At 45.3% G+C, this 23405-nt stretch overlaps 1 protein-coding gene across 2 annotated transcripts; it reads right to left on the bottom strand.

Moving 5' to 3' along the window:
- Positions 1-7953: 7953 nt before the first annotated feature.
- On the bottom strand, positions 7954-22499 carry PRPSAP2 (phosphoribosyl pyrophosphate synthetase associated protein 2). Of its 2 annotated transcripts, XM_079320602.1 has the most exons (12): positions 22362-22499; positions 20149-20268; positions 19585-19735; positions 18675-18727; positions 18479-18545; positions 17720-17892; positions 16687-16802; positions 13141-13196; positions 10759-10907; positions 10174-10244; positions 9133-9279; positions 7954-8648 (listed from the first exon to the last, which is right to left on the bottom strand). In XM_079320602.1, exons 3-12 carry the CDS (start codon positions 19701-19703, stop codon positions 8490-8492), a joined length of 1110 nt encoding a protein of 369 aa, XP_079176728.1. In that variant the 5' UTR covers positions 19704-19735; positions 20149-20268; positions 22362-22499; the 3' UTR covers positions 7954-8489. The 2 variants fall into 2 exon arrangements, with proteins under 2 accessions (XP_079176728.1, XP_079176729.1); XM_079320603.1 differs by lacking the exon at positions 20149-20268 and having other exon boundaries at positions 22362-22487.
- Between the last annotated feature and the right edge of the window lie 906 nt (positions 22500-23405).

Raw genomic sequence — 23405 nt, 5'->3', positions numbered from 1 at the left:
GGCCTTGGACACTTCCAGGCATGGGGCAGCCACAGTTTCTCTGGGCACCCTGTGCCAGGGCCTCACCACCCTCACAGGGGAGGATATTTCTCCTCTTGTATCCAATCTAAATCTCTTTTATTTAAAACCATTCCCCTTGTCCTATCACTATCTGCCCATATAAAAAGGTGTGTTTCTCTCTTTGTTACAAGCCATTTAAATACTGGAAAGCCACATTCAGGTTCCCATGGAGATGCATGGCACACACCAGGACAATCCTGACCCCCAGGGTCCCAGGGGGTGGCTGTGTCACCTTCCCCCAGCCCACAGGGAGCAGAGCAGGCAGCTCCAGCTGTCCTTGTACCCAGATGAGGGTGGTCACAGCCTTGTGAGAATGAGATAAAGCAGAGGCTCAGAGCTGGGACACCTCCTTCAGCACAAGCTGTGACACCAGGGGAGGACAGGACCAGGCACAGTGACAGTGACAGGCACCACATCCCCACCCACAGCTGAGCTCAGCCATCCCCAGCTGGGGCTTCTTCACAAAAACCTTGCTGGGGAAGGGAAAGAGGCCAGAAGGGGCAGGAAGAGGCAAGAAGAGCTGACTCCACACCCTGGCCCCGAGCTGTGCTGGGTTCCCACAGCCAAGGCAGCAGCTCTGATTTGACATCTGCTCACACACCTCCCAGCAGCCTCCCCCAGCAGCAGAGCTGCCTTGCCCTGTCATGTGGGAGCAGTTTTTGGGATTAGGAAGGTGCTGGGCAGGAGTTGTTTCCCATGTCACCCCTCCTGGGCCCAGCTCTGCTCCAGCACATTCCCACACGGAGCTGAGGGTTGGTGATGGAGGTGAACCATGCAGGACCATGCAGTGAAGAGCAGAGGTGTGAGTGCCCACCACCCCCCAAAAAACAGGAGGGGAGCTCATCCAGCTTCAGCACAACACAGGTGCTATTCCCCAGCACCTGAGGTTAGACACAACCTCAGCTAAATCAAATCAAACCAGCCAGAAGAGCACTTGCACCATGGTCTTGAGGATCCTAATTCAGGGCCTCTTCCATGGCATCTGGACCAGGATTTACACCACAGCCATGCCTGGCATTCCCAAGGGAGGCACTGCTGTCCTCAGCTGCACTTGGGGCTGGCCATGTGTCTGGGAGAGTCCTTGGCAGCACCAGGAAGGAATTCAGCCCTGGAATGACCTCCTGAAGAGGAACCAACTCATGGGCAGCCATGTCCTGACCTCCACCAGTGGCTCCTCAAATATTTTCCCACTACAAACACAATCCAACCACAGCTTCACACCCCTGAGCAGCCCTACAAGAGGACAATGAACCCCTCACCCAGCACAGGTTTCAGTGACAAGGTAGAAAAAAGCCCCAGCCAAGGGCCCTCAGCACCCCCTCCCAACACAGCCTGATGTGGGAACCCAAAATACTCTAAACCTTCCTAGCACAGTGCCAGCCAAGCATCCTTGGTGTCTTCCAGAGCTCCTCTTGTCCCTCAGAGGAATCCACCACTTGTCATGTCAGCACCACCCAGGAATTTTTCTCCCTCTTGAATTTCTCCCCCCTTTTCCAGCAGCCCTTCCCCACAGCCCAGCTGGAAGATGGAGCCCTGGACAAGACATTTCATCACTGCCTCTCCTGGCTTTCTCAATGCTTAATCATTTTTGCAGTCGTCTGCAAATGAGTCGAAGCCTTTGCTATGAGGAAGCAAAGGTATCTCCACCTCCCTTCCTGGTGATTCTGCAAGGGTGGGAAAAAATAAAAGCACATGTGACCAAGGCATTAATAAGACATCCCAAATACAAAAACAAGCTAATTAAAACCAGGCATGACCTATTCATAAAATAAGTCCTTTCAACCTCAAGAGGAGAGGAGAAGCCTTTGAAGTCAGGCTTCATAACCCAGAGAGATCCCTGCCCCCACCAGTGACCTCACCTGGAAACTTGTTCTTACCCAACTGTCACTAAAGCCTTCCCAATAAAAGCTGGCTTTGGAGACAGTTTGGGATTAACAATTGGTGAAGCCAGAGCCTCGGTAGAACGAGTTCCCCAGGGTACAGAGGAGTCTCCAGGGGCTCTCTGCCAAGGCCAGGATGCCTGTGCAGCTCCTCACGTGTTCCCAGCTGAGTGGGAAACCATCTCCCAGCAGGATTTTGGGGTGCCATGCCATGAAATAAGGTTGGGGTTCACCAGATTTCCAGAAGAGGAGAGTCTGTCATGCCCACTGCCAAAAAGAAGAGCTGAGGGAGGAGCATTGATGCAGTTGGGAGAACATGGAGCAAAAATCCATCTGTAAACACAATATCTGCAGGGAGAGGAGGCAGGAAAAATCCAGAGAAGCCTGGGCTTTGAGGCAGCCCCCAGCAAGGACCAAAGGAGCCCCTCGGGACACAGCCCAGCCTAATTGCTCTGAGTTTCACACTCCCCATTGTGGCCACCACAGGGATGGGGACATGGGGCCAGTTTGGCAAGTGCCCCGTGTGTCTGCAGACACTCATCCCAACCCACTGCTGGAAAGAGCCATTGTCTCTGGGATTTACTGTGAAAGGAGCCAGATGCCAAGATAATCCCCTTATTAGCCTGATTCCTCTTCTGTTGCATCCTGCCTGACTCAGAGATCAGAGAAAGCTCAGCAGACCAAAGAAACGACAGCACTGGCTGAGGGAAGGCTCAGGAAGAGGAGTTTGGGAGTGTCCAGGAGCTCCAAACACAAAAGGCTGTGTGGGAAAGGGCCCAGACAGCTGCAGAGGTTCCCATTGGAGTAGGCACTGCACAGGGGTCATCTGCAGGTTCATCTGGTGTTAGGCAAGAGGTGACACCACAACCACCTCCCAAGCTAAGAAGGAGCTTGTGGGACATCCATCCCTTCTGGGCAAAGCCATGGAGAGGCTGGAAAATAAAGGGACCAAGCATGACCCCATGGCTTAGCAAGACATCATTTGGTGACAGAAGAGGGGACATGGGGGAATGCCTGGGAAGAGAATAAAAGACATCCTCAAGCTACCAGTGATCTCTCTCTTCAAATTCAGAGCAGCAAGAACAAATTATGCCAGCAGAAATCCTATCCCAGCTTCCTGTCCTTTTAAACATCAGGAGGGATCTGTGAGAAGCCCACAGATGACAGAACCAGGAACCACAGACACACACGTGCTCCAGCATGTCCCTCGAGCTCCTCCTGGGTCTTTGCTGGGAGCAGGAAGGAGATGTGACACACCAGGGGAGTGAGTTTCAACAGTCCACTGGATATCAGGGCAATCAGAGATTGCCACTGTCCAAACTTGCAAACTGAACTCGTGCTCCAAAAGCTACCAAGATGACTTCAGGAATAATGCTGCAGGATTTTTCAAAACCATATATGACAGGAATATAAAGATAATTAGTTATATGGAAGAATGTCCTCCAGCAGCACAGAACATGGTTTTGTGGGGGGAAATACAGGGCACAGCTGCAGCAACAGTCACCAGTGCCACCTCTGCCACTCTGGAGGCCCTGAGGTTGTGGAAAGGGCTTCCATGCCCCTGCAATCTGTTAAACTCAGAGCCTGGTGCCTTGCCCAAGGTCAGAGAGCAGCTCAGGACGGGGGCTCAGGGCTCTGCTGGAGCCAGGGATCAGCAGCAGCAGCACTGGGCTCTGTCCCAGGGAATGCAGCCTCTGCCTTTGCATGGAGCACTGATGGATGTGCACAGAGAGCCCTGTCTTGGGCTGCTCCATCCTCCACACCCCTCTGAGGGACAGCCAGAGGATCCCCCCACAGCACAGCCCAGGGCCTGGGGCTGCAGAAATGCCATGAACAGAGAGAACTGAAGCTGGTGAACACAGGGACAGACTGAGCACCTCGATGTGGGCACCAGCAGTGTCCTCCTGCCTCAGATTGTGCTCCTGCAAAAGCACTTTTCTTGGAGCCAGCCACCTGCAAAAGCACATTTCTTTTAGCCCAACAGAGCCCAGGTCAGATCCACCTGCTCCATCAGAGCAGGATCACTCCCTGAGGCAGGTTTTCTCTCAGCTTTTTGGAGCTGTTTGCTCTTGATCTCTGTCTCTCTGTCTCCAGCCCCCCAGGGCTGTCTGTGCCAGGCTCTCTCCTGCTTGCCCTAGACCTGGTATCACAGGCTCTTGAGCTGTTTTACCTGGGATAAACTCTTCCCATGGTTACCAGGGTGAGCAGAGGCTGCACACAGGGAGTTGTGAATGAGGTTAAAACAAGGGGAAAACATCCCTGTGGAAAAGTGCCTGATTTCCAGGTACTGCACAGGCTTGAATATCTTGTAGCTGCAGCAGGGCTTCCTTTACTCAGAAAACCCATGGGCCCCAAAGGAATTAATACATGCCCAGTTCAGTCCCTGGCTGTCCCAGGTCCTTTGGGAATGCTGGAAAGCATCACTGACAGAGACTGGAGACAAACCCAGCTCAACCTCTGAGCACATTGACCCACAACCTCTGCCACAAGGCAAGTTTGGGAATGCTGACACACATCCATTGGGGCTCCTTGGAAAGGACCATCCCTGCTGGGTCCATCGGAACTCATGGCATGTCACAGACAGCATCTGCCCATAAATTCCCACTTTTGGTCCCACTTTTTTCTGGAGCATCCTGCAGTAGATGTTCTTCCCCAGCTTGTACAAGGTCTGAACACAAAAATAACCTTCTGATAGCTGGAAATAAGTCCTGGATTGGTCACAGAGTTGAAGACAGGGCTACTCACCGAGATTTTGGTGAAGATGGAGAGCAGGAGTGACAGGCTGGAGATCCTCTCCCCTCCAAGCAGGCACAAGCACCCAGGCCAGTGCCAGAAGAGCATAAGCTGCCTGTCAGGAAGGAGGAAAGAGATAGAAAAGAACATGGATACTACTGCAGTCCTAGACCCTGTCTCCTGGTGCAACACTAGGTCACCCTCAAGAACACATTTACACACACAAATGGCTTCAGATACCCTTGATAACCTTTTGGGAATGGGGACATGATGGAGACCCCCTGGCACCACTGCCAGCAGGAACTTGCTTCTCTCAGCCTTTCAGCTCCTGACTGGACATCTCCCACCAGCTCCTTGAGCACCACAAAACCCAAATGCCTTCATGTTTTGTTTTATTTTTCTGCAGGACACAAGAACTTTGGATACGAGGTGTGGGGAAGCAGGGAAGGGGTGACCTATTCAGTTGTTATGACCTGCAGGGGCTGAATTAGGAACTCTGCTCCAAAATGTCATTTTCCCCGAGCACGTGGAGCTGAGCCGGCTCCATCCTCACCGTAGGACGCTGGAGAAGCTGAGTTAGCAGGGCTGTGTTAATTACCCCCTGCGCGGCTCCTCCCAAACCTTTCTAGACTGTGAAATGACCCATCTGCTGCGACAGAGCTCATTGCCTTAATCACACGACACATTTCTCACATTCCACTCCAAGCTGGGCGACAGCGATTCCCCCGGCAGCGCCAGGGAAGAGCCCGGAGCCTTCCCCGCCGATGTGCGGGGAGCAGAGCAGGAGCTGCAGGTGCTCACAGGTGCTGCCGTGCCAGATGGACCAGCTTTGGTCCTTCCTCCCTCCAGGGGATAACTCAGGAAAAGGAGGTGGAAAAAATGAGTTCTGAACTGGAGTAACAGGGCACAGATGTCACTGTTGCTTCTAAAAGTGTGGCCATCTCATGTGGGATGAGGGATGTGTGTGTATTCAGCATGAAAAATCTCTTGACATATAAAATTCAGGTAGCTGAATGTGATGGTTCCACAACCCAGCTCACCTGGATATCCCTGCTGGGTTTGGGATTCATTTTGTGTTTGCCACAGTGGCCACAAACCCTGCTGGAGCTGGCCCTGTGCAAGGAGCCAGTGCCAGATACAGGAAGGACCAACAGGTAGTTTGACAAGATCAGACAGAAATAAGAGGGGGAAAAAAAACTTGAGACAGCCATAGCTTGTTGCAGGAGCATGCAGGAATGGTGAAAGTGGATGTTTGGCTCCACAGATCCTTCCCCAAGCTCAGAGCAGCCTGTGAAAAGACCCAACAAACAACAATCCTCAGTGCAATGAGAAGGGAAACACAGAACCAAGGACATAAATTCTGATAGGAGGGGGTGGAAAGGATGGGGGAAAGTGTGAGCAAGCAGTGGAGAAAGCAGAGGGGAATTCATTGTGGCAGTGCTGCTGTCCCTGTGCTCAGGTGTCACAGGAGGGACAGGGGATCTTTCTGTACTTACTGGCCACCAGGCCATGTCTCTCCCAGCAATGAAACAGCCACTGACGGTGTTCCTGCTCACCCTGCAGGAAAACTGGGAGGAGGAAAGATCAGCACAGAGCACCCTTTCACTAAAAACCCAGACAAGTCACTAGGACCCAAGTCTCCCAGACAAGAAGCCAAGAGACAGGAGACTCGATAATTAATGGGAGCTCTGCAACTCGAGCTTAATTACACAAAACAGTGGCTGCACCCCGGGTACCTGGAGCCATGAATGGCAAAGGAAGCACCTGAAAAAGGGGAAGCAGGGAGGATGTTCCTGTCCTAGTGCCATCCCAGCAGACAGGTTGGCTAATAGGATGCAGCTTTGGTCAGGATTTTTCTGCAAGGCAGAATAAATGCAATTGGAGAGTCTTTACCTGTAACTGCTGTAGCTGATGGTTGTTTCTGTTATCAGGGCTGCTATCAGGGCATTTGGCTCAACACCCTGTAATAGGGGCAGAGCTGCTCTCACCCAGCAGACAGGCTGGGGGAAAGATGGTTAATTGGTTAATCCTGTGGTTAATTCCATCTTGCTCCCAGGCTATAGGAGCCTTTCCATAAGGGGTGAAAGGGGCAGAGGATTTATACAAAACAGAGCAAGTCACAGAATCCCAGAATGGTTTGGATTGGAAAGTATCTTTAAGCTCAACTTGTTCCAAACCCCTTCCACTATCCCAGGTTGCTCCAATCTCCATCCAACCTAGTCTTGGACACTTCCAGGGATCCAGGGGTAGTCACAACTTAGAATTCCTTGATTTGGGGTATTTAGCCACCAGTTTGCTGTGCTGGATGCATGCCTGGCTCATTCCCAAGTGGCAGCACACTTCCACAAGGTCTCACTAATAAAATAAACACGGTGCAGTTCACAGGGCCATCACTGAGCCAGGGCAGCATTTCATTTCTCCTCTTTGAAGGAGCCGCAGCAGCACCGGGAGCAGCTCTGCACATCCGGGACAGGAACCCACCTTCCCCCTCAGTGCTCAGCTGGAATTTGACCTGCATTAACACATCCAAAGTACCCACACATGTCAATAAGCCAGCCTGCTGTATCCATTAACATGAAGGGAAGCACCTGGTTTTATCCTTTAAAGTCAATGAACCTTCCAAAGTCCTTGGAAGTTTGTCTCCAACATAGAAACGGTGTCAACAAAGTTAATTTTCACTTCTGAACACGCCAAAAGCTTTATACTCATTTGTAGACATGATGGAAAGATTAAACCAAACAACCTCTAAATGCTCATCAATTCCACCACGGTTTTCTCTACAACAGGTGAGGAACTTGGAGTCTCCAGGACTGGGAGCTGCCTGGCAGCCAGCCGGCCATTCCTCCCACACCTGCCCAAGGAGGGTTGGGAAAACAAACCTGGACAAGTTCAGCTCTGCACTCTGGTGTATTTTTTAGCTCATCCACGCATTCAGGACAGGCAAAAAACCTCAAAAAAAAACCCCAGTTTACCTGAGATGAGCTGATTTGGATTTGACCAGCTGGAACCTACACTCCCCACAATATTCCCAAGTCAGAGAAGCACAGAATGGTTGGGGTTGGAAAGGATCATCTCATCCCCAAACCTTGCCACAGGCAGGGACACCTCCCACTATCCCAGGTTGGTCCAACCTGACATTGGACATTTCTAGGGATCCAGGGACAGCCACAGCTTCTCTGGGAATCTGTGCCATTGTCTGAGCAAGTCCCTGTTGCTCCCTGACATCCACCTGCCATGTTTAAGGACACACAGTTTAGAAGACAAAGGACCAGCACATGGACATTTTTAGAAAGCTCACACAAAACAAATCTTTATTCTTTGTTGCAGAAAATAAATACAGGTGTATATTCCATATGCTTTTCTATAAAAGCACTCCTACAAAATCACTGAACTGCATACAACAGTACAACCTTTTTGGCTTTTAAAATGCAAATATCATACAGTCACTTCATTTTGTTATCATTTAAAGCACTTGTAGCAAGCAGCTTTGGAAAAGGAATGCTTAATTTAGAAGCCAAATTCTTGCCTCAAGTGTTTTGTGGGATTTTTCCATCATGTATAGTGCAACTAACCTAAAAGCAACAGTTTTTTGTAAAATGTTTAGTCCCACCAACCCCTCTCCCAAAAAAAACCTGCAAAGGGGGGAAAAAAAAAAAAAAAAAAAAAAAAGTCTTAAAAACTGTTCTACCTTGATACTTAAACCAAGAGAAAACAAGAAGTGGCTCAATGGAAATATTAAGGTAAGCACGATGCTTCACAGCTCGTTCTCTGTTCGCTTCCAGTTTGGCCCGGGGTGTTTGTTTAGAGGAAGGAGCTTTAATCATCCACTCCTATATTCCTGAAAAGGTAGGACATGGACTCCCCATTGTGGATCCTGCGAATGGCTTCTGACAGGATCATGCTGATATCCACAGTCTTGATTTTAGGGCACTGAAGTTTTTGTATTTCATGTGGAATTGTGTTTGTAACAACCACCTACAGGAAGAAGAAATGGTCAGGAACACGTAGCTCTGTTTTATACTGGAAGTGTGAAAGGGAGTTTTACAGATCCCACAAAACCACCCTGGCTGACAAAATAATAACATTTTACATTTCTGTCTGGGTCATAATCTTAGGAAGAGCCATGTGTTGCCATAGGTTTCATGTATCCATGGATACTAATGGCATTGTCCCTCCTTCCTTTCATTCTTTCTGCCACACAGACCCAGAGGAGGTACAAAAATATCCCACCCACTGAAGGGAAAGGTGTGCTGATACTCTCCACTTCCCACACTTCACTGTTACAGATTAAAGATGTGGATGCTAATATTCCAGCACACGATTTCATAGTAAGAAACCCTGAACCAGGAACCTCCCATCCAAATGCTTAATGCCAGCATATGTCAGTAACCAAATCAGGAGGAAACTGCTTGCTTAGAAAAGCCCCAAATCACTTGATGAGAGCTCAGCCTCCACTCACTTCATCGATGGCAGACTCCTCGATGAGGCGGGGAGCATCTGAGGACAGCAGCCCATGGGTGGCCATGACAAAGATCTTGTAGGCCCCTCTCTCCTTCAGGGTCTCAGCTGCAGCCAGAAAGCTGTCAACGTCATCTATGATGTCATCCTGCCAAAATCCCAGAGGGTTCACCACATCAGATAGATCAACACAGCACATCTGACTGACAGCACAGCTTTACCAAGTGCAACAAACCCCAAACTATCAGGAAACTGTTCTTTTTCTCTCAAACCCAGACACGACACTCTGCTTTAGAGAAATCGAGGAATCATAGAACGGCCTGGGTTGGAAGGGACCTTAAAGATCATCTCATTCCAGGGACACTTTCCCTTAGACCTGGGTGCTCAGAGTTCCACTCAGCTTGGCCTTGAATGTTTCCAGGGATGGGGCAGCCACAGCTGCCCTTACAGGGAAACACTTCTTCCTTATATTCCCCCTAACCCTACTCTCCTGTAAGTCTGAAGCCATTCCCCCTTGTCCTGTCACTGCAGGCCCTTACAAATAATCTCTCTCCATCTTTCTTGCAGGCTCTCCTCAGGTACTGGAAAGCCACAATTAGGTCACCCTAGATCCTTCTCTTTTCCAAGCTGAACAAGCCCAGCTCTCTCAGCCTCTCCTCATAGCAGAGCTGCTCTAACCCTGTGATCATCTTGGTCAGACTCTAGACTTGTTCCAACAAGTCTATCCATCACCTCAGCTTCAATGGCATTTCTACTCACCAGGAGGAACAAGGTGATTCTCCACTCCTGTGGTGTGCATGCAGCACCTGAACCCCTTCAGGTAAGCAGTGAACAGAATTTCACCTGCTCTGCTCATGGAAACAAGGACCTAATGCTGCTTTCAGAGTGGATCACTTCAGAATACCCAGCCAGCTTTGGGATCTCAATGCTGCCCCATCCTATCAGCAACCAAAGCTGAGTGTCTGATACACAACAGCTACTTCATTTCTGCACCTTTAGCATGTTGAATGTGATTTATGAGAACTGATGGCACCTTACTTACCACAATGATAGCTATTCTTCCTCCTACATCTCCAACAACTGTGATGGGTGGCTTTTCCTTGGGAATCAGCACTGATTAATGGCAAATGTTTTCAGAGGGGTAGAAAGGAGAAAGAAAAGAGCAAGTTTATATAATTTATTTGAACTATGGAAATGTCCGATGGATCATCACTGTTAGAGACATAAAAACAGCAACTATTTCAACAACATTACTGAGAAAACCAACAAGATTCTAATACATTTAACATTTTTAAGCTTAATTAAAATATTAACTATATTCCTTTATACCTGAATTCTTTACCAATTCAATTAATCCTTAATTTCAGCACAGAAACAGAGTGGTTTGCAGACACAACCAGCTCAGTCACCCACTGACACCCAGGCTGGGTTGATGCCCTGCAGTTTTGGTGGTGCAGCTATAGTTCACACCCACACTCAAGCAAGAAGGAATCATCTTCTCCCCACTAAGAAAGATTTTTTTTTTCTCTGTAAAGAACCACTCTTTTTAGACAGTCCATCCCTGCCAAACCCAATCCCTAAACCCACAAAGACCCCAGGAAACACTTTGCCACACACACTTACGTACTGGGGATCTCCAGGCTGGGGTGGATAGCAGCTACATATTTGGCTGTGGGAGGGGAGTGCCGGCCATCCACCATGTCAGACTCAGCATCCTGAGCTTCCCCGTGGATCACGGCGATTCCCAACCGCAAGCGCTCAGCGAACGACTGTGCCCTGCAGGGGAAGGGTTCAAAGAACCCAGGAAAAGGTGAAATTTAAAATAATTCACCTATGGACAAGCCTAAGCTATTTTCATTTGATTTCTAATGTTTTAGAGGGAAGTCTCAAATGATCTTAAAATTTTAGGAGGATTCATAGAAGGAATCGGTTGCCCCTCGGTATCTTGTTTTTATCAGGTTTGTTGAAGTCAGAACAACATTTAAAGTGCCCATATGGGCTTAAAGTAACAGGATAAATGCTGCAGGTCACAAAATGCTGAGTACTCCCTTCTGCTTTGCCCAACAGCTAAAATAACACTTGCCAGCCTGCAGCATCCTTGGGATCCCATGCTTTAGGACACATCTACCAGTAATCAAGAACAGCGCTGACGTCAGGATTGTTCACGTTTAATAGGGAAAAAAATACTCATGTAAAGAGAGGAAACAGTTCACCAATTTATTTAGTACTAAATAAAGACAATATCCCTGACCTGCTGACACATAACCTGAGATACCCTATGGAAAAGGGGATCCAGATGATCATTCTGTCTGACAAACCATACTTGGAGTTGAACAGCTTGGATTTTTTAATTAGCTGACATGAAGTTCCTTCACACTGCAGTATTTCTTCAACTAAAATTAGAAATTTCTGTAAAGAAGTGTAAGGTTAGTTGGGGGAGCAGGAAAATAGGAATTTTCATCCCAGATACTGGAAGCAGCAAATACAAATTAGCACATCCATCTCATGTTACCTTGCACACCCAAAGGTTTGGGATCCTGCCTAAACCACACATCCAAGTCTCCTTTGCTGCAAGCCCAGCACATCCAGAGTGATTCACTCTGCTCTAATATCAGCACCTCAGACTGTGCCTGAATCACCTCCTTTGTCCTTAAGCCTTATTTCACTATCCAAACAATCCAAAGTCCAGAGAGTAATTTGCCCATCGTGATATTCAGTTAATTAAAAATTAAGGATCTTCCACCCTGTGGTTATCATACTGTTATAATATTTTTGCAAGTAGTTAATTACAGGTAATTATTATTACAAACAATAAGAGTTATGATTAGCAGAAATAATCCTATCAATAAAACCATATTAATTACCTTAAAATGCAGTATTAAGCTGAATAAAGTTCAAAGTAATAGCCAAATTATTTATTAATTTTCCAGTGAGCTCAGAAACCACAGAGACATTCTGAACTTCACCACGCAAGGGTTCTTTTTCACAAGCAGGGATTCATCAAAATTATTTTCCTAGATTGTTTTCAACCTGGATTAAGCTGAAACATCCAATTATCCCCCTCCCAATACAAGTAACTCTTCAAATATTGTCTTTAAATGCTCATAGGAACATGTAAATAAGCTCAACAACACAGTTCTGGGATCCTCTCCTTCACAATCACTGCATGATATGCAACTCATCTGTCTATTTGCTGCATTGACAATTACTGGATAAGCATTAAAATGCTGCAACAAACCCTTGCCTCCACCCAAGAGGCAATACTGACACAGTGGAAAAGAAATGGAAAGGAAACAAATGTAAATTACCTGGCCAAAACAAAAGAAATCACAAAAAGTACTGCTGGAGAAAAAGATGACAAAAGGTGATTTGTTACAGGAAATAAGGAAAACACAGAATACCACAATTTGTTGGCATGGAAGTCTAAATATCTTTTCAACAAACTGTTGGTTTGTCACCACAGCAAATACAGCATCTCTTAAACCATCATCCAGAGATGACAGCACTGCAATTCCAGAGTTTAGGAACAGTCAACTAAAAAGCTTCATGGATTAAAAAAAGTCATTCAACCACCAAAGACTTCAAAATCACAATCATCTCAAACAGCAAACCCAGTTTCACTGTATTAAGGATCTGATCAGCCATGTTCTTAGTTATGCCCATGTAAAGAAACTCATCTGGATTAATGGCATTACACTTTCAGCCACTCTTCCTCATTTACAGCAGGAGATTTATAATATAAGTGCACACAAATATAACATGATTAAAAACTTTCTTAATCATAAGCACTGCACTGATTTACTGCATCCTTTCGTATGTTTCTTTTTTACTCTCCTTAGATTTGTGATGATTACAGCAATGATGTACAAACTGCACAGCTGACAGAGAATTGGGAGGGGTGTGAAGGCTGCATCTTCTAATTATTGGGAATTTGTCCTTCACTTGATCCTAAGAACAAAATCCCGACAGAGATTTCCTGCTCTAAGGCAAGAGAGCAGATCTTACCCACCTCTTTGCAGATGCAGGAGATTTGGCCACAATTACAGCATTCCTGTAGTCTGGTATCTGTAGTAAATAACAGATAGCAATGTCCACTTCATATCTTCAGACAAATTTAAACTCAGTAAGAATCAGAGAACTTTATTTTGCCAGAAGAATTTTAAGCACCGCACATTTTACCTAAGAAAGCAACCTCAAGAATCCATGGTATATGATCAGGGTTGACAGCTCAGTACAAACATGTATTTAGAAAATTCAGGTATTAACTTCAAACTGTAACTCTTATAAACTCCATTTTGTAGTACAGACAACAGAAAAGTAACTGCTTTAGGATATCAGTTACACCCACAAGTGTTAAAAGAAACAGGAAACTATCACAATTAAAGTTTCCTGTTCAACCTAAATTGTCTTTAATCACTAAAAACCAGCATTTTACAACTTCCTATCATCTTACAGAGTACCCCAAGAGAAGTCACACCTCTCCATCACATCATCCTGACCTTTTCTGTGGATCATCAGAAGGGATGAAAGTTCTACAGTCACTGCACTGATCCTGGAGCACAGTCTCACAGTGCTGCAAACGCTCCCACACTGGTGAGCACAGGAGATGCTGCTGGAAATGCTGACAGCACCAGAGTGATGAGGCCAGCAAGTCTGGGTTTCCCTCCCATGTCTGACAGGTGCTTCACTCAGGCTCCACAATCATAGTCTGCTCCTGAGTTTGCTGCCCCTGGCCCATTCTCATATTGCTTTTTCACTCCAGACTCCTGATTCCCATTTAACCAGCATTTTAGTCCCCATCTCTCCAAAGTTTCTTATTCTCATCTCCATTTTCCCTGCAAACAGTGACTCCACATCAGATTCATGTGGATTGTAACTTCCTAAGCATTCCACAATTCACACTTCCAGTTGTCCTTTCCAAATACAACTGCACTTCTCTGGTATTTCATTTTACCCACTCCTTGCAAACAGCCTTTCCTTCACTGTGCTGCCCTGGGATGATCCACCTCTATGGAGAGCAGCTTAAAAAGAACTTGTCTGTACTTCCTTCCTATCCAAAAACCACAGACCTGAGTCAATCAAAGTCCTAGAGAGCAGGTCCAGTCCTCAGAATCCCAGTTAAGGAATGGAAGACTCTTCATTAAATACCTGCAAATTGATCTGTTAGGGATGGAACTCACAGATTTGTTGGGATGACACCCTGTCATGCAGCTCACCACCTTGTCAGATGTTAAATACCTATTTCAGAGCACACAAATACTTGGGGCTTCTGCAAACACAGGCAAAGCAAGTTCTTCCACAATCTTACCCATAATGTACAAACTGCACTGGCTGATTATTTCCAAAATACCTAAATACCATTTTCTACCTAAAATGGGCATGGGGAAGAAATAAGTTCTGAATTTGGGCAAGGGCTCAACCAACAGAAAATAAGAAATCTTCTGAAGACGTCAGGCAACACTAATAATCCACAATGTTAGTAACTCCACCTATGAACTGGGAATTCAGCATGTTCTGTCCTTCACAAACTCTGAGTTATACAAGAGGCTACAAAGATTAACATGACGGAAGGCATGGACAAGGCAGGACCTGTCACTTGACATAATAGAGGCTTTGATCTAGTTCAGACACCATTGCCTCATTCTTCCCCTGCCAAATTACCAAATTTGTTCTCAGCTCTTCAAAAATGAAGTCTGAAAGCCAGAAATGTCTTTCCAAAGACATTGAGGTGTCAACAAGTCCATGTAACAAAGGGCTATGTCACTCTGGGATTAACACTTGTGCAAAGGAAAGAGAAGCCACAAAGTGTCCAACATTTGCCAAGCACATAGAGAAAAACACCCAACTATTGTCATATCACAGGAATTTCACTGATTGGACTGGCTGCATCCCAGAATAGCAAATGATTCTCTTCACATATAGACACAAATTTCCAACAGGGAACAACTACAAGCCCTCATCCTCCTAACTTTCTGTGAAATGTTTTATAGGTGACTTTCATTCTCATCAAGCTCGACTGCATTTTGTGCTCCTCAGTACATCCCATCATGATTCCCACAGCTTGGAAAGCTCTGGCATTCCCAGCACAGGATATCCAGCAAGTTGTGTCCACCAGGAACTTGAGATGAATACTAAAATCCCCCTGAACAGGAATGGATCAAAGGTTTAAGCACAGATACCATAAATGATCTGGCTGGTGAAGGTACTTGCCAGTACAGACCCCATGTGATCAGATCCGTTCAGTTAACTTTGATTCTAGAAAATCCCCTCATGGATGAGCAGAGGGATGAAGAACTGAAAGGATCTTTTAAAACTTTTCTCCACACACTTCAGATCTCTACAAATGATCATTTGTTAGACTGCACAGCAGTGTCAGACTCTGAGCTGCAACAATTCTGTGTACACCATTAAAAGCTCAGGAATCAAAACGTGTTTCAAGATCAAATCAGGACCATCAGGATTTTGTTACTGACCATAAACCACACTTTCAAGCAACACATAAAGGCAAAACTTTTGAACTTTTATGTCTGTGTATTTGGTTTACCACTTTTGTTCTTTATTTTTTTTAAGTTAGGAAGTGCTTACAATGTGCAATGCTTCTGTCCTGGAACATAATAGGAATGACTGTGGCAAAGTCAGAGCCTGGAGTTTTGTTCTGCCATCATCTTTGACTCTATTATAATCAAATGATAATGAGGAATTCAAATGGTAACTGATTCCCCAAACAGATTTTAGTACTGTCACAACAAAATCATGTTGGTTTGGGCTTTTTAAGGGGGTGGGGTGGGGTGTGTTTTGTTTTTAAATTGAGGCATTCCTATCTCTATAAAAAGAAACAGCTTGGATTCAAAAGCAAGAATGAACTAAACCTTTTCTCTTCACTAGGAAGAAAGCACTTGCTTTATTCCAAATTACCATTAGTCAGAGGCTTAACATGCATCTTATACCTACAATTATCACCTGCACATTTTGTATAGGGGAATCTACCAGTAGCACTTCTCCAAACCCTTATAAAAATAAGATGGAGAAATGGAGGCACAAAACATCCCAAGTTAAGCTCCTCAAGTCAAGACATGCAGTCTGAACAAACAGTGGGTGAGATTTCCACCCACCAGCCTGACTTTCAGAGCACAATCAATAGGCTCTCTCATGGTTTACAACTTCCAAAGTGTTTATTATTATGTGATTTAAGTTTATGCCCACACAAACAGCCCATCCTATAAATATCAAGGAAACTGGAAATAGGAAGAGGACATCAAGAGCAAGAAAATTCTTTTTTTTTTAATTTTCCCAGTGCTAGGGTAATATATCTAAGAAAAAAACCAGCATTGCTGCATGGGTAAGAAAACACCAGCTCTTAAGGAAAGCAAAAGTTAAACGTGGGGAAGAAAAGAACCAACAGTTCCCAATATCACTCCCTGCTTCAACATGACCCTTCCCCCCTTAAAATTCAGTTTGAAGAGTTAATCTTTTCAGAGGGATTTGTTTCAGATGCCCTGAGACATGACAAAAAAAGAATTTAAAAAAACCAACTGTAATAACAGGCCTTCCTCACCTCTTCTTGGATGTACTGGAGTAAAAATGGGGATGCTCTCAAGTTATCAACTGGAATATTGAAGAAACCCTGAATTTCCTTCTGATGTAGATCCATGGTAATAAGATGAGTTAGTCCTTTTAAATAAAACAATAAGACATACAGAGACAAAAAAGTAAGAGAGAATAGACACTTTATTTTTCTAAGCTTCACTGCAGCTTGTTCAGAAAATCTTTTAAGTTGCATGAAAACACTAAGTCAAAAGTATTTAATAAATTAATTTTAGTTCCTCTTAAGCACACTGGCATTAATGTGTTTTCAGGCTTATACAGTGACCTTTTTTAGAAGAACCTTAGAACACTGCACAAAACTGACTCTGCAGTGCCACACTGAGGCAGACAAGATCCTTCTCCACTGGACATGGGACAAAATGGAAGCACTGATTTGTCCTATGTCACACAGTGAGACCCTGGCACACTCATTAGTTCTGAACTCCTGAAAAATGGGCCAAGCTCCTAATCAAAAACCACTTCTCTCAAAATAACAACCCAGATCACACAGTTTGTTGTAACTGCCTGCTTTTTCCCAGGAATAGGAGTGGAAGGAAAGAAGTAGAAAATGTGTTGAAGGCTGTGAAAATGAATAATCTCATTCTCCCACATGGTCTCAAATGTAAAGGACAAAGTGCATTCATCCAACAAATAAAAAACAAGAGAGAAATGACAAGGCATAACTGTTCCAGACTGGAAGAAAAGCAAAGGATATGGTATTGTGAGAGGATACCACAGCCCAAAGCAGCTCAGCCCAGCAGACTCATTTTGACAGCTCAGTACAAATCAATGTAAAAAATGGTTGTAACAAATTTGGGGTTTTTATGAATTCATCATTTGTAAACATTTCTAACTACATTCTCCTTTTTACTTAGGTTTTACACACCTGAAAAGCTTGGCAGTTGTTTATAGAGTGCAAATTTGTGCACAGATCTCTCTAAACCTGTAAGCTGACAGCAGGATCCCTTTTTGCTGTGGTGATTTAAGGACAGCCACATTCTTACCAGCTTTGCACATCATGGAGGCCAGCAGTTTGGAGACAATGGAGCCCCTTTTCCTCATCTTGCACTGTTTGCTGTAGGGGAAGTAAGGAATCACTCCAATAATGCTTTTGGCACAGGAGGTTTTACATGCATACACCATGATCAGGAGCTCCATAATCGTGGTATTCACATCCCTGCAAAGAGAAACATCTGCTTCTGGAGCTGGTGCATAAAAATCCTGTACTCCCCACAGTATTTACAGCCAGCAGAGAGGGAGAAGGCTCACTTTTAGAGAACTGGTCATCAGCTAAGATCTACATTTCTGCTGCCATTAAAAAAGAAAATCTTAGCATTTGTGAAGTTCTTTTCACATAAAATTAAAGAATTTCTGAATCACAGGACACACTGCCCAGGGAACACTCCACCTACATCTTAACTTTGTGATGGTGCTAGAGACAGAGAGATGAGAAGGGAAGAATTTACAGAGAATGACACAAGCAAAAGAATATACTTAAGGAAGGAACACAGAGACCAAGGGAAAGGTATTATTGATATAGTCACTAAAAATTAAAATTATAGAAGCTACCTTATACCAAAGCTGTCTTTGTGTACATATAAAAACCCAACAAAACCAGTAACAAAAACCTTCCACAAAGAAAAACCTCTATCTAGTTAATCTAAGCTTATTACACTGCAGCACAAACATGAAAGGTGATAAAAATGAAAACCAGAAGCACTCCACATCAAATGCCAGCCCAGGGTCTTTCAGCAGTTACTCACTTTGAAACGGTTTGGATGATAAACACATCCTTTCCTCTCACAGACTCCTGAATCTGCACTCGTGTTTCTGCCAAGAACAGAAATATGCAATATTTGCAAGAGCAAAACTCTGAATTTTCAGAGTCCAAGCAAAGGGCAACCAATGCACTCAAATCAGTGGCAGGTACATTTCCAGTTCTGCTAATTAAATGCTCACCTCTGTTTGGCTCTTGATAAACCTGAACCTTCCCCATCTCAACTCCCAAGCGCCTGTGGGAACAGAAAACAGGCAGAAGTCAATAAGGGGAGAGGAAGGGCAAATCAAATGTAAATCCCATATAATGCAACAGTTACTGAAAAGGCTGAATTCTCTGGGAGAAAACCAAGGAAAGAAAATCCTAAACCATAAAACCAGTAATTACAGAGAATGTATCTTTTAAAAGCACCTACAATTTTCAAAAGTTGCACTGCAGACTACACTAAACTTATTTTGCAGTCAAGCTCAGAACAAGCAGCAGGAAAAAAATGCTGGAATACTAAACCATGTGACATTTTGTAATTTTTCATGTATTTCTTGTCTTATGTATATAGATACACACAGGGCAACTTATATGTGCACAATACTTAAAAATACTGCTTTAAAAATAATTCTTCTCAATGGAGAGTGAAGAGGAAAGAGTAGCAAGCACTGTTCAAACAATAAAAATGTACTTAAGTCCTAAAAGTTCTGCTGAATCTATTCATGGATTTAAGCTAAAGAAATGTTCCCATCCAAAATACACAGAGAACAGAAAGGATGTAGTTTTCCTGCCTAAAAATACCTCACAGCAAGGAGTAAAAACTTGTGCCATGATGATTTAACACTATGCAAACATTAATTATCCCACGTGTCTCCTATAAAAAGCTGCAGCCAATCCCAACCTGCCACGGAACAATTCAAACACAAGTTTCTCCCTCTCTTATTGAGCTGCTGAAATCCACTCTTCAATAGAGCACAGTCCATATTCCTGCAATTCATGGCAGTTTTCCCACATAACTTTGCTTAAAAGGGGAAATCAAATGTCCAGTAAAACAAATCCCATCAGAAGAAGCCCAAAATCACAAGATTCCCTGCAGACTTTACTTACTCAGCAATCCTCTTGGACAGTTCCATGCACGAGGAATTGGAATTAGCTGAGAACAGCACCAGCCCACCCTTGGTGATATTCATGATGGCCCCAAATTCAGTTGATGGCACACAAAACATCAACCCTAAGTTGTTTTGCCGCTTTTAAAAGACTGCAAGAGATCAGAGCTCGTTTAAATACACGTTAAATAACAAAATAAAACAAGATACATTTTTCCTCTGTTTGGAAAGTGTAGTCTCCCAGAACCCTGGATATTCCAGCATCCTTAAAATCTGTTTCCCTACAGTTCTCCAAAGATTCCCCAAGACAACTTTATAGCACCAAGTTTTTTTTTTTCCTTTTTAACTGTTTTCCTCAGGCTATCATCCAGTAACACTGACACTTCTTTCCATCAGCTTGTCCAGTTCCTTTTCCAGAACTGAGCAATGTTTATTGATTTTTCCAAAATCACAAAGACAGTCAGGGGTAGAAGTCAGCTAAAAAGAGCTCCTGGGTCCTGGCTAGAAGAGTCTGTTTCCATATCTGAGTCTCTTTTCATTACTTTGCAGTAACTCATAAACTTACAAATAAGGATGAAATGTAAGGAAGAATTCAATAAAGCTGGCAGCTGTAAATAATGACCTCTTGCACAGCAAATCCACTTGCTGAAGCAGCTGTTGTCATTCTCTGAGAGCAATATTTCTCCTGTGAAAACAGGAGAAAAATATCAGGAGGAAATCAGTATCATTTGTTTTTGGTTTCAAATAAAGGCACAAACCACTAATCTCACCAAGGATTTGATGGGATTCCATCTTTTTATTACTCTTTTAAATCAAATTTTCATAGTTATTTCTACCATAAAATTTTATCAAAAGGAAAAAGAGATCCCATTGACTAGCAGCCCTGGATAGATTGAATTCAACTCAAAATCCTGCTGCACTTCACTTCTGCTATATAAATAATCTAATCCTTCATCATCCATTTCAGGATTATGTAGAAGATTGGAAATATAAAATACAAGTGGCATAATTTAAACCAAAGTAAACAGAAATTACAGTTGAATCAGTAACTCCTTTCCTGGTAAACATCTCCCTGCTGAGAAACAGAATTATCTAATAGTCACATGTAATAGGTTAGAAAAAGCTGATGATGTATCAACTACTAAGTACACCAAAGCAACAACTAAAACAAAGAGTTTTGTATTTACAGGAATAGCTGGCATGGTCTGTAATGAAACTCCTTCACACCTCCTTTACAACCAGACAGTCTGGCTCAGTTTAACTCTGTCAGAGGAACCCGATTCACTCTTGTGCAGAGCCAAAGTCAGGAACTTGCTAACAACAAATCTGTTGGTGCCAAGGCTGAGCTCTGCTCAACTGCCGTGAATGAAAACCTGCCTGTCATCAGAACTTCCAAACTGCACAGAGTGAGCACAAACAGCCACAACTCCAGCCCCCAGAACGTCTGAATGTTTCACTGCATTAAAACCAGAAGGGCCCCCCCTACATCCTCAAAGCAAGACCTGTACTCAAATTAAATACCTGAAAAACCTCCCATTTCTTAGCTAGTGTTTCTCTGTACCTCACTCTACAACTCCCAGCTGTCAACTAATGGCTATTACCCATCAAATATTCATGATGGTGTTCAAGATCCAGCTCAGCACAGAACTGAAATGCTTTTATGTCTCAGAACATCACCTGTGAGCACCCTGCTTGTGTGCCTGGATAGGAACAGTGTGGAGGAAACTTTCCAGGTTACTAAAAGCATCTATTGAGTGTTCAGAAGGCATTTTTATCCAATGGTGTATCTTGTTTGTCCCACAGATTAGGGAAATTAGGAGCCTTTAGAGATGTGAAAAGATGAGTTGGTGGCTCCCAACTATTGCTGAGGGTGCACTTTATACAGTACATTGATGTATTTACAAGCAACACTGAACATTGCTCTTCATATTATTATAGGCCAAGGACTTTCTTGTGGATGTACAGCAGCTACAAGTGGGCTCTGGTGTGTGTGGGCAGGGAAGTTGCATTTCAAGAGTAATATGGATACATCGACCTTCAAACAGGTGTTGGGATGAAAGCAAGCTCACAAAACTTTATTAGATGTGCAAAGACATGACTCCACAGGGGTACACGGGACCATAACCCTCTGGTTTGAGGTGGACCAGCTCTCCAAGGTGGAACACAAGCACCACAGAACAGGCTGCAGCACAAACTCCTGCCTTTCCTCTTGGGCTGCACACAATTACACAGACACATCATGATGAGCACAACAATTACTGGGCACACATGGCTTTATGTCTCCACGAACTGAGCATGTCCACACAGAAAGCAACAGAGGCAGGAATAACTGGATGGGATAACCATGGTACTAAGGAATGGGATGGAGGGAATCTGCACCCTCTCACCGATCTCCCCACAGGGAATTTTCCGTCTCTCCACACTCACCGATCCTCCTGGGCTAAGAGACCCTTGCAGCCCACACCGCCCTGCGGTCCTTCAGATGCTCCAGGTGGGTTCCACAGGCCCCGTGGTCCCCATGGATCCCATCCCTCCGCCCCGAGAGCGGCCCGGGCTCGCCGCAGCCCCACGCCGCTGCCCCTCACCTGTGGGACTGCGGGCAGCCCGAGCAACCCCGAAAAAGGAGCCGCCCAGGAGAGGGTCTCCATCCCCTGAAGGGAGGACGTAGCCCATTCCTCAGGCGTCGGAACCCCGTGTGGGGAAGGGGGATGTCCTGCCCTCACACAGCCGGCTGAACTGGGCTGAACGGGCGGCAGTGCCCCTCTCTGAATGCCTTACCTGCCGGCTCCGGCCCCCCGGCCCCGGGAGAAGGCGGCCCGGCCGGAGGGGAAGGAGGGGGAGAGGCAGAGGCGGCAGCGGAGCTCAGCCCCTCCGGTGCTCCGCGGGCAAGATGGCGGCGGGGCGTGAGGGAGGGAGCGCGGGCGGGCGGGGCGGGCCCGAGGCGGCGCCCCCCCTCTTCCCCCGCCGCGCTGAGGGGACCCGGCGGGCGCCATCTTCCCCCTTAGCCCGCCGTGCTCCCGGGCGCCGGCACGGGGTGTTGGAGTCACAGAACCTAGGAATTTTAGAATCATCAGTGGTAGAGAGGCTTTCAGGATGATCCAGTCCGACCGTCAGCCCAGCAGTACCACGAAAACGCATCGCCCACCGGCAGATGTGGATGCCTCTTCCAACACCTCCAGGCATGGTGACTCCGCTGCCCCCCTGGGTACCTATTCCAATGCCTGACTACACGGACAATAAATATAATTTTTCTAATATCTAATCTGAATCTCTCATGTCTCATCTTAAGGCCATTTCCAAGACCAGCCCCCTTCTCACTACAACATCCTTTCGGGTAGTTGAAGAGAATGGCAAGGTAATCCTCCAGAGTAAACAAACCCAGCTCAGCCATTCCTTATAAAATACATTTTCTAGACCCATCATGAGCCTTGTCTGAAAAAAAAGAAGTACACATCTGAGTTCTCAGCTGGGGTGATCGGAGTACCCAAACACCCCAGCTGACCCCTCCCTGCCAAAAAAAAAAAAATTACCCCTGGTGCAAAATCCATATGGAATAACACAGTGATGTCCACAGGCTGCCAATATTTTGGAGCTCCCACATCTTCATCCCCACCAGAGAAAGATGGAAGGGTGGCTGCCACATTGCTTTGGGTGTCTCCATCCCTGCTGGACACTGAGCTACCATCCGACCTTTGCCATCAGCAAAAAGAGGCATTTCTGCAAAGTAAATTAAGAACAGAAACCATCAGTGGCCTCCCAGTTCCTTGTCCAAAGCACACATGATTTATCCAGAGTTCTCTCAGGACTTGCCGCATACATCAG

The sequence above is a fragment of the Erithacus rubecula genome (assembly GCF_903797595.1).
Source record: "Erithacus rubecula genome assembly, chromosome: 17".
Taxonomy (NCBI): Eukaryota; Metazoa; Chordata; class Aves; order Passeriformes; family Muscicapidae; genus Erithacus; species Erithacus rubecula.
This window is presented reverse-complemented; position numbering and strand designations above follow the sequence as displayed.

Coding starts and splice junctions, on each gene's coding strand:
- PRPSAP2 (XM_079320602.1), bottom strand. CDS start 19,703: ATGTTTTGTGTGCCATCAACTGAATTTGGGGCCATCATGAATATCACC. Junction 16,803..17,719: donor CTCCATGATGTGCAAAGCTG/GTAAGAATGTGG, acceptor TTTATTTAAAAG/GACTAACTCATCTTATTACC. Junction 9,280..10,173: donor GAAGAATAGCTATCATTGTG/GTAAGTAAGGTG, acceptor GGATTTTGGCAG/GATGACATCATAGATGACGT.